An 11824-nucleotide genomic window follows, 5' to 3' on the forward strand; every position below is an offset into this window, starting at 1 on the left:
TCCACCATTAGTCTCGGACCGAACCCCGCCCATAACAAGGCGAACAGTATGTACGAGAATAGATATTGTGACTGGTGGTAAACTGACTCGGTCCTTAGGGGCCGAGAGCGAGCACTCAACTCCACAAGTATGTGCCCAAGCACCTACAACGTACAAGTATGCCACCTGCTTCTCAGTGTCAAACAAGGTACCCACCACAGGCACGGGGGGTGGAGAGAGTCCAGCCACATGATTGGTTGCCTGCCCCAGCGGCCGAGCTAAGCCCTCGCGATGCAAGATGCACCTCCCAGACAGGCCTGCTGGAAATGCAAGAATCGAGCGTTTCCACTAGGCCAAGCCGGCGCGAGCGCACAAGTTGCATGAGTATGGAGAGCAGTGGTTCAAGGCCAGCTCGTGCACCCAGGCAACCAATCAACTTCTCTGCTAGCTATGCTGCATGCGCGCAGGCAACCAAACAGTGGACATTGCATGGCAACAGCCTGGCCCTCCCTAGCAAGGCTCACCGGTGCGATGCAAGGATGGGGCATGCAGGAAACCAATCAGACCCTAGAATGCTCTCCCTTGGCAAGGCTCTCCTCAGTACCAATCACGGCTCACCATCAAAACACTTCAACGAATCGCACTCACCCAAAACACACGCGAGAGTGTACAAGGAATCTCATCACCAAAGCCATAGGATATGCTCATCCATAACTCAAAAGCATGTATATGGATATAAGTAAGGTGGACTAGCTGGAGATCTGTAGCTAGTCCAGTCCACAAGTAGGTAACAAGGAAAATAGGATAAACAATTATCAAGGCATGGTTAGAAACATAGGCTATGCAATCAATCATTATCCAAGCATCATAAATAAAGCGCTAGCAACTAAGCATGCATAGGATCTATAAGATTAGGAGTGACATGACACCTTATCCGTAGTTGTTGGGATCCTTCTTGGTGTAGTCAGGGTCTTGAGAGTCTTTCGCATCATAGCTCATATCTGAACACAATGAGTTACGACGCAATATAAATTAATCATCATTACATCTAGTCAAAACTCCAAGAAAGCTAAATTTAGAAAATCCAAATAACATCAAACTAGCTACAAACAGCACGGGCTCGATTTTACGAATTTAATACAACTGGTTTCATATTTTTCTGAGTTCAAATGAATTAGTTATGATTTTTTAAATATTTAATTAATTTAGGAAATTCATTAATTAGGGTGACACGTGTCAGCTTCTGGTTACGCCACGTGGTAGCACGAGACGGTGCCACGTGTCGGCTGACGTCACGACGTCAACGTTAACTTGGTCAGCGTTGACCCGGTCAACGGCCATTGTTGACTTGGTCAACATTGACCAGTCAGCAGTTAGCTGGGCCCCACCGGTCAGCCGATGAGCTCAACTGGTTAGTGGGCCCCATTGTCTGTTACTGGGCCCCACGAGTGGGCTAACCCTTTGACATGTCAGCGCCACGTGGCTCCACGTGGCAGCCACGTGGTCATCCTAGTCTACATGGTCCTGCCATGTGGCGCACACATGGCCGCACAGGGTTAGCCCAGGATTCAGTGTGCTAGCTGGATCCCATGCGCCACGCTTGTGTAGCTGAGCGTGTGGCGCACGCTTGATTGGTTGGCGCGGCTACGGGCGATGGCGAGGCGGCAGGGCAGCGGCCCTGCCAAAGGTGAGGCTAGGTCGCGGTGCAGGCTGCTCGACGAGGTAGGCACTGGGTACGCACGCGTGTGTCGGCCAAGTAGGATCTTCCCTGCGGTCGTGCTGGCTAGCCGGCCATGGAAACAGTCGGCGGCCTCGGTGGCTCGGTCCCGTGATGCCACAAGGCCACACACGGCTAGGAGCATCACGGCGTGCCGCTGGTCGTGGTGCAGGGTAGCCGCGTGTGGTGCAAGAAGCTGATGGCGAAGTTCGGAACAGAGAGAGGGGAAAAGAGAGGCGGTGGCGCTCCTGGTAAGGTGGAGAAGGAGAAGGTAGCCAGCTTGACAAAGATGGTGACGAGCTCGCGGATCTCCTCGACGTGACGATGGTGGCTCGTGGTTCCCTCGGTGGCACAGTGGTGACAGGCTGCTCCGGCTCCTTCCCTCGACGGAGCGACACCCCGGTGGCGGTGGCCCTTCTTCTTCCTCCCTCCTTCTCTTCTCCTCCTTCTCACCCTTTTCTCTCGGTTGGTTGGCGGCGGAAATTGGAGAAGCCCCGAGTGGTGTGGAAAGGCGAGCAGAGGCTACTGGCCGGGGCTATTTATAGCCCGCGGCTGGGGCTAGGGCAATGGGGTGCGGGATGGCCGCGCGCGACCAGCCATCCTCGGCGTGCGCGCACGAGGGTGTCGTGGCGGCCATCCAACGGCCCGGAGGTAGGGTTTAGGGGCCACGGTGGCGCAGGCCGACGGGAGCGGCAGGGGCAAGGCGGGGATTTCCCTACCTCGAAAGACTCCGGAAGGGGTTACGGGTGGCTAGGGCGGCGAGGTGGCCTGGGCGGGTGTTCCTCGCGTTGTTGTGGAGTAGGGGAGGCGCGCGGGCGCGGGCGCTAGCGAGCAGCGACGGCGTGAGCAGAACAGGCGGATGGCGGGAGGAAGGGGGTATAGCTGACACGTGGGCCTACGTGTTAGTGAGAGGGAGAGAAAGGTGTGTGCGCTGGCATCCTGGTGGGTGGGCGGGCTGGCGGGCCAAGGTGGGCCGACCTGCTGGGCTAGAAGAGGGAGAGAGCGTTAGCGGGCTAGGTCGGTTGGTTGCGGGCCGACCTGGTTTGGTTAGATGGGTTAGATAGGTTAGTTTATGTTTTGTTTTTATATTTATCTTGAATTTTGAATTAGATTCAAAATTCAAACACACTTAAATTTGAAAGTCAAATAAAATCCATGAAAATCCAAACCAAACTAGCACATATATTTTGAAAATCCAGATGAGAATAGAATTTGGCTTCCAATTTTTAAATGAGCACACAATTCAAATAAAAAGTTTTAATTTTTTAAATTTCATTCACTTTAATATTTCTAATTTTTAGGAATATTACACAACAATTCTTATGCGCCGATGAAATCAATTTCCACTCTTCAAAAGTCTTTCGGGAACTAGTGTCTGATTGGTTGCTCGCTAAAACTTGGGCAAGCCAAAAAACTTGTCAATATTTTGGTAAGATAAATAGGAAAAGTTGTTAAATTTTGGTAACAAATCAAACGGTGGCCGAAAATTTGCCTTGCAAAACCTTTGGCATGCTAAAATTTTAGCAACAAACCAATCAAGCTCCTAGAGACTGAAATCAATTTGCAAACATGGATTGTAAATTATAATGGTGAAACATACTTCCTTTAAGATCAGCTCGACTCTTCAAAAGTGTTTACGGGATTAGGATGTGCGTATTTAACTATTTATAGAGATGTTTGTACGTGGTTGTATGTGAGTGTGACCACATGTGTTTTGACAAAAATACAAAGTGTTTCCGATTGGATCATCACCTATGTACTTCCGACGCTTAATTAAGTATTAGAGGTAAAATTTACTTTGCAATGTACTCCCTCCGTCCCAAATTATATGTCGTTTTAGTTTTTCTATACATTTATATATATTGTATGTCTAGATGCATACAAACATTTGTTAATCTAGAAAACCTAAAACGAACTATAATTTAAAACGAAGGGAGTACTACCTTTGAACAGCTCCTGCGTGCAGAATTTACAACTACAACAAATCCTAATTTACATACAGTCAATAGTCAAATTCAACTTGTTGCAAAATTGTGAATGGCGGTAGATGCCGACGGAAAAGAAATTGTGAAAAGCACTCCACAAATTCCGTATTTTTAAAGAAAATAAGATAAATCAACATATCGATGATGCCAGCAAAATATCGGACGTGACATGACTCTTTACCATCCACGCTAATCTTATCCCTTCACATATTTATCCCCATGACCTCATTCACCGAACAAGCTAGTCCTCCGTCAGCTCTCTCTCTCCACACACAGCAAGTTCTCGCTTGAGCTCGGGCATGGCCCCTCCGCCCTCCTCACGCAGCCCTTCTTCGAGCGAGGTCGTCGGCACTGGCACCCATTTTCGCACGAATTTGACGGTGGTAGGCACTCCTTCGCGCTCAAGGTTCAAGAGCTCATCCATGGTGGCAAGAGCTTTTCCATGGTGGTGGTGGTGGTGGTTGCCTCCTTCATGTGAGGGAGCTTTTCCATAGCGACAAAAGAACTCATCCAGCATGACGGAGGTCTCCCGGCAGTGACTCCTAGCTTGTCTATGATGGCTATGGAGTATTGCACGTGAGGCCAATCAGATCTCCGCATGGGAATTTTTTTCATGTCTCAGTGCCTCATCTATGATGTTGCAATAGATGGTCTTTGGTGTCACATGGCTTATTTGAGATGTTTCATCGCTTGATTTTTTTGTTGCGCGCAGTTTTTTTTTCTGTTGCAGTAGTTTACTCAAGATATTGTAATAGATGATATTTGATGCTACATAGCTTATTTCGAGATGTTTCATTGCTTTGATTTTCTGTGTTGCATGTACGAGTTTTTCATGTTGCAGTAGCTTATCCAAAATGTTCCAATATGTAATCTTTGATGTTGTATTGCTATTGCTATGTTTAATCGCTTCAATTTATTATGTTGCATGATTTGTTTCCAGACGTTGCAGGTTGTCTTTTGATGTTTCACTTGTCACTATAATTGAATTATTGTGCATTGAAGTATTTTTAAAAGCTAAAATGTTGCACGAAACATTCGTGCATGTTGCAGCGAGATTATTACGTTTGTTCAAAGCTTCTTTTGATGCTGCGGGAATTCTTTAGGAGGTGTTTGATACCAGTTGCTAAACTTTAGCAGTGTCATATTGGATGTTCGGATGCTAATTAGGAGGACTTAACATGAGCCAATTACAAAATTAATTGCACAAATGGAGTCTAATTCACGAGACGAATCTATTAAGCCTAATTAATCCATCATTAGCAAATGATTATTGTAGCACCACATTGTCAAATCATGAACTAATTACGCTTAATAAATTCGTCTACGAATTAGACTCAATCTGTACAATTAGTTTTGTAATAGTATATGTTTAACACTCCTAATTAGAATCAAACATGCGATATGACGTGTGATAAAGAGGTGCTAAACACCCCCTGCGAACCGTCCGACGCGCTGGCAGCTCCGCATCTAAAAGACCCCTGGCAGACTTGCATCGCGGCCCCCGTAACGAATCAAATCCTCTTCCTCTTCCCCTCCATCTCTCCCCGCGGCCGCCGCGCCGAACGCGCACGCCGCCTCCGCCGAAGCCAAGCACGCCGCTCACCTCGACGGAATCCTCCTCTCGCGGTCATCCTCGCCGTCGCCCTCCTCATCCTCCTCTCAGCCGGGCCGGCGTGGCGCGAAGATCCATTCGGACCTGGAATCAGTTCCTCTTTTTTCTGGTAAGGAAACCCTAGCTCGCCTTGATGTTTGTTCTAGGGATTTAGTTTCCTGCTGCAGGCGCTTGTTCTGAGCCGTGAGCAATCGAACCCAGATCTTTCTCGTGGCGGATGCTTCCGTCCTTCTGCCCAGTCTGCCGCGGATTTTGTTTGCCGTGTGGATTCGTACTGCGATAATAGCAGTTAACTTTATCCGTCCCGGAATTTTGCGGGTTCAACTAAAACTGAACGCCGCGCGTTTAGGCCGCCCGTGAATGCGGGCACCTGTGGATTTGTTCTGCTACAATCTATGAAAGGTGCTGGAATCGGCTGGTTTACCAGGGTTACGGTTACGCAACTATTTGCAGCACCAACATTATCATGAGTGTTTATGTTTCCGGAATTTTTCTAGGCGACCCACGATCAAAGGTGCTGGAATCGGCTGGTTTACCAGGGTTACGGTTACACGACTATTTGCAGCACCAACATTATCATGCGTTTAATTTTTCAGGATATTGTATAATTCAGTCATTTGGATGTGTCTATGAGGTGATTATCATTTAGATTTTTGTGAAAATAATGTTCTTTTATCTGTGAGTTGGTGCCAATGCTTGTTCTGTTCACAGATATTAACACTGCAAGTATCTTGACTTAAGGAATAATATGTGAAATCGGAAGTTTCCACTCATTTAAGGTTTAGGCTGGGTATTATTTTTCTCTAGGACTTTGCTGTTTGTAGATCACTAAATCTTTGGATAGGAGGATAATACGATCTTGTTCTTTGTAGCTGAGATTGAAGATTGTTCTCGAAAATGGAGATACAGACTTCAGGGAAGCCCATTGATTTGCTGATGGAGAAGGTTCTTTGCATGAACATTCTGTCTTCTGAATACTTTAAGGAGCTGTATAGGCTAAAAACCTATCATGAAGTCATCGATGAGATCTACACTTGTGTTGAACACGTGGAGCCTTGGATGACTGGCAATTGCAGGGGCCCCTCCACTGCATTCTGTCTTCTCTACAAGTTCTTCACCATGAAGCTTACTGTCAAACAGATGCACGGTTTGTTGAAGCATCCTGACTCCCCATACATTAGAGCTGTAAGTTTCTGTGCCCTGAGTATTCTTTTTTGTGAATGTCTTACTTCATGGTGCCATTTCTATTATTAGGCATGAGGTTAGTGCATGAATCGAGCTGTTTACTGGGATATTTTAGAACTCAACTAAACAGTGTTTTTGCAGTTGAAAAGTAACTTTATATGATCTGAAGCAATAATTCTTGCTTTCTTTGCAATTTACTGTATACATAATTCTGTGCTTATATTTTGGTTATAGACACTAACAGTCCCACGACTTATTTCTTTGGATGGACTTGTGCCTGAACTTTTTGGTCCTAGGACACGGGGATGACAAAGTTTGCAAGCGGGTTCATAGTGTACCAGTCTGTGCTTTGGAGTTGTGAGCATTTTGTTTTTTGTTTGTCTTCACTTTGCCTGTTAAATAACCAGACGATTTTGTAGTGAATGACCATGTGCTGTTGGATTTTGCAGATTGGTTTCTTGTATCTTCGTTATGTTGCAGATCCAAAGACTCTGTGGACATGGTATGAGCCCTATTTGAGGGATGATGAGGTACACAGCTCTTTTTGCTTCCTTTTCAATTGCTTGTTTATTTATTTGTACCCCCAAACTTTTAGGTAAACAACACCTCCTTTCGCTATTATAGTACACTTATGGAACTTTCACTTGATACCCAAGAATGATGATTTGTCAATATGATATAAGAAAGGAACCACTATGGTTTCCGTGTGACTTGTATTGATAATAGCTTGATCAAGAGTGGGATACTATAAATGGCAGATGGAAACAAATCATGTAAAAGATCAAAGGAACACTTATAACTAGCACTATATGTCTGTATTTGATAGTTCTTTATGCCAGTAGCCTAATACAACATTGCTATATTTCGTTACTTGTTACTTCCTCATTTGGTTTGTGTGGTGGTTGTTCCATTTCATCTCTAGCCCTACACTGTCTTTGCTTGGGACTAATGGCGTTGTCCTTTGTTGAATACTTGTCTTGACACTTATGCTATGTGGAGTTGTGGAGTCTCCATATGTTTTCATGTGCTACATGAGCTGTTGAGCATTAATAAGGGCTGAATAAGCTTTATATGTTTTCGTGGTGCAGGAATTCTCCCCTGGATCTAATGGCCGCATGACAACCATGGGTGTTTATGTGCGTGATCTTATACTTGGACAGGTCTCTTTCTCGACTCCCTTATGGTTTCAGAATGGAATAAACATATTGCTCTTTTGATCAGTTGTTGTGTAGTGTGTACATTTTTTCACGCCTATCTTGAGATTCTTGCTCTGAAGCTAGCATTGGTTGTCATATGATAATGGAGTCTAACAATACTCTTGCTGGAAAAGAAGCTAGGAAGAACTTCTCACTTGGTACAAGTTATGTGTATGATTCCTTGTCCATGTCAATGTTTGTGAACATTCTTTTTTTTTAATTCCTACATTTGTTTTGTGTATCCAGAAACTATACCAATTAGTGGGACCACTTTTTTAGTCAGTCAAGTTAGGGCCCATAACATATTTAGATTTCATGTTCGTTTTCAATTTGGTCTGGTAAATCCATTTTTATTCTTTTTACTGATTTTCAGTTATGTGGAATTATTTCATATATGTCATTTAAGTTGACAAATGATTTCGATTTTGAGCCTCTCCAACTTATACTGTAAACTTATACTGATTTGCATGTTGCGTTGTTTTCCTTTCATGGTGCAGTACTACTTTGATAGTCTCCTCCCAAGAATTCCTCTTCCAGTAACTCGTCAGGTAACAGCCAATCTTGAGAAGATGAAATTGCCCACTAAGCTTTCTGGTGCGACTGGAGACTCCAGTCGTCAGGGATCAGAAGATACTGCACGTCGCCCTCCTTCTGTGAAAGCCTCTCTGTCAGTTTCCTTTGGACAGCGTGCTCCACATCGGGCTTCCACCAGAGATTCATCCCCTGTTCGACGAACCATCACCCATGATGATCCTCGAAGATTGTACTCACCATCTCGTCGCAGTGGCAGCCGTGAGGGTCCTGACCGAGAACTTGACCGTTCTAGCCGCGACCGTGACCATTCGAGCAGGGATCGTGATCGCTCAAGCCGGGACCAGGACCGTGACAGGGATATCAGAGATTATCATCGCCGTGAGCGTGATAGCAGGGATCGAGACTACTACAGGTCCAGGCATTCAGAAGAACGACGTGACGACAGAAGGGATCGTGAAAGTAGCAGGCACAGGCGCTCTAGCTCTCGTCATAGGAGCAGAAGCCGGAGTAGAAGCAGGGACAGGAGGAGTCGAAGCAGGAGCAGGAGCCGAAGTTGGAGCCGGAACGAGCAGCGATCCAGTCCATTCGGGAACGGAAATAAGGAGAAGGCTGCAGTCTCAAGCAACCTAGCAAAGCTGAAGGACTTGTACGGTGACATTACTGAGAAGAAGGAAGATGGCGATGCTGAAAAGCTTCGCCGTGATTCATGCGCTGAGGAGGTCATTAGGTTGGGAGGCCCTAGGTGGAGGTAAATTCAGACCCGTCACCTGTAATATTGTGGTCTCTATCTGTCATTGTGCTGCGTTGATCTCTTGGAAAGCCACTTTTTCCCCAACTTGTTATCACATAGTGTTTACTTGGTATCTCAGACTTGTTATTACTGAGACTAGTGACTACCGGATATTTCCTACTGCTCCCGTGCATTTGGAGATACTGGAATTGGAAACACACTACTGTATAAACGCATGGTATCCAGTGCTTCGTTCTTGCCTGATGCTAATGCTAAATGAAGGTGAAATGTTGCAGTTTCAAGTTTGAAACACTGTAAGCCTCGCTCCTTCGTTTGGCTGAATATAAGCTATACTTGTTCAGACTATATTTCTCCCGCACATGCCTAACCACGAAATGGCCTCACATTTTCCTTTTTACGATCTTATAAACCCAGTTATTTTTTCCTGTCTACATCAAAGTTTTGTTTCAAGAATATACAGTGTATTCGGGGCCCGCTCAAGTAGTCGCCCTCGCAAGTGATCAGCAGTTCAACAACCGTCATTGCAAGTAGGCATTAAAGCATCCATTCCAATTTCCAAACGCGAAAGAACAATATCTTGGTGCATCATCTGAAAGCAACGTGTGACTGAGCAAGTACCCCGAACTTAGGGGCAGCATGATGAAAACGAACAGACGCATGGGACCAGATACTAAGAAGGCGGTAGAGAGAACAAATCACGTCTCCGCGACTCGGCCTACGGCAAGACCACAAGTCATCTCCTGCCAAAGTGTTTGACGGTCAGTCAGTCTCGCTTCACTTTTAGTAAGGTATAAGTTGATAAGAAGGTGAGCCACTGATGTAGTGGAGCCGTGAAAGTAGATATCAACAACACGATCGCATCAGTCTGAAACTCTGAATGAGTTGTGGTATTTTTTTTCCTTGCTGTATTGTATGAGAAAAAATATTAAATTGTAAAATAATAGATGGCTTTATTTCTTTTTAAAAGAAACATAAAGAAAAGATTGACGGAATATTTATGTGTCATTTCCTAGGATTTTCTCTTAGGAGCAGGAATCTATTAGTTTGTCTCTCAACGATCCTAGCATTTAAATTAGACCATCCCATCTGCCGCTGCAGTCCTTCAAATGTGATGTATTATATGCGTACCTTTCAGTCCTATGTTTTTTTTTAACGGACTTCGTTCCTCACATTACGAAATGGCCCCAGAAAGAAAAGGAAAATGTTCAATAAAATGCCCACACAAGAGCATTATATTTCTAATATTTCTTTAGTTTGGCTCCCATTCACAGAGTTTTGAATGGGTACTACTCGATTTGGATTTTGGTGTCTCCCCAAGAAATCTTTTAGAGTAAATTCGCCATCGGAAATTATAACCATCCCTTCGATGCCATCCAACTTTAGACAATCCCCTGGTTGCCATCAATTTTAATTTGTCATCCCCTACATGCTATTGCCGTTACATATCCGTCACTGTGCTGTTAGTTAGTGGTGGAAATACGATTTTACCCCTCGAACAGTTTTGCCACATCAAGCAGCGCGGACGGCCATGGCGTCGATGTCGAGTGCAGCCCCAGTTCCCCAGAACCAAGCAGCCCGCCGACTCGGACTTGGTACGCTCGCTCATTGCACAGAGCCTGGGCTCCCCCTCTCCAGAGGCTCAGGGCGCTCGCCATAGAATCCATGGCGGAGGCGGAGGCCGTCGAGGTGTGGTGGGGCAGGACGGGAGGAGTGCGTGGCCACGCTCGGCAAGGTCCTAGCCAGCGGCCTGCTGGAGGCCACGCGGGTGCCGTCGTGGAGGTTGCAGCATCGACGTCGGGCACGCTGGTGCGGAGGCCCGGGAGTGTCCACCGCCGGCGCATCCGCACCTACCTGGGTATCACGCAGGGCAGCAACCCACAGCGCCGGCGCAGCCACGAACACGGCTGCGCAGACACCCCAAGTGCTGGACGGAGACCACGAAGATGGCAAGCTGCACGGGTGGCGAGGCCCTCCTCCATTGTTTATCCTTCGATTTGTCTGTCGCTCGAACTTGATTAGAGAAAATGAATTTTTGCCATCGCTAATCTCTATTTTTGGCATTTGTGCGCTTGATTTGGACGGCATCTAGCACGATTGAGGGTGGAGCAAATTGATGTTGCTGTTACGGAGTTTGATTGGGGAATCACCAAGCTTCTACTCGTAAAGAAGATCGGCTTTGTTTATGCGTCGGCACTCAAGCTATTGCCACGCGAGCCCGGGCGTCCGGGGTTGGCGGGGTGCCGCCGCGCATCCGGCGAGGCCGTGGTTAGGCCCTCTCCAACGGTGCCAGGTGAGCTATCCCATATATTGCCACATCACCAGGCATCCTACGTGGAGGAAAGACCCATTCCCAAGAGTCGGCATCTGACTCTTCGGTCCTGTTTGGCATGACTCCAGCTTTGGGTGGAGCTGCTCCTGGAGTCACCTCCACTCCAGAACTCTAGAAATAAAATGAGGTGTTTGGCTAGATGGGTATTCTCAGCTCCAAAAAAATCGATTTCAGTGTTGATTGCCATTGTTGCCCCTAATTCAGGCCCACTTGTCATCCTCTCCCCCTCCTTTCTTCCTCCTTTCTTTTTCCCTTTGGCTCTTTGCCGTTGCCCACCAGTCACTGTTGCCACGGTCGTACCTAGCTCCTCCCTCGATTTCCCAGCGGCTGGATCGGCCTCGGCCGGCGCGTCGTCGGGCGCATCCACAGGGTCAGGATGCTCAACGAGGGGCGCATCGCCGGGCGCATCCTGGCTTCCCGAGGCTCGTCACGATGCGGAGCGGGCGGCTGCGCGGTGGCCGCCGAAGAGGCGGCCCGTGAGGCCGGACGCGAACGACGACACCGGTTTGAGGTGCGTCCTCTGGGTCGGGTGGAAA

The 11824-nt window shown here is 46.8% G+C and overlaps 1 protein-coding gene across 2 annotated transcripts; it reads left to right on the plus strand.

Annotated features, from left to right (window-relative positions):
- Positions 1 to 5169: 5169 nt before the first annotated feature.
- Positions 5170 to 9299, plus strand: LOC101763617 (pre-mRNA splicing factor SR-like 1). Of its 2 annotated transcripts, XM_022825186.1 has the most exons (6): positions 5172 to 5402; positions 6166 to 6238; positions 6370 to 6478; positions 6928 to 7008; positions 7567 to 7638; positions 8172 to 9299. In XM_022825186.1, the coding sequence occupies exons 3-6, from the start codon at positions 6413 to 6415 to the stop codon at positions 8958 to 8960; spliced, it is 1008 nt and encodes a 335-aa protein (XP_022680921.1). In that variant the 5' UTR covers positions 5172 to 5402; positions 6166 to 6238; positions 6370 to 6412; the 3' UTR covers positions 8961 to 9299. The 2 variants fall into 2 exon arrangements, with proteins under 2 accessions (XP_004960836.1, XP_022680921.1); XM_004960779.3 differs by having other exon boundaries at positions 5170 to 5402; positions 6166 to 6478.
- Positions 9300 to 11824: the final 2525 nt, after the last annotated feature.

Source organism: Setaria italica, chromosome III (assembly GCF_000263155.2).
Source record: "Setaria italica strain Yugu1 chromosome III, Setaria_italica_v2.0, whole genome shotgun sequence".
NCBI classification, from domain to species: Eukaryota; Viridiplantae; Streptophyta; class Magnoliopsida; order Poales; family Poaceae; genus Setaria; species Setaria italica.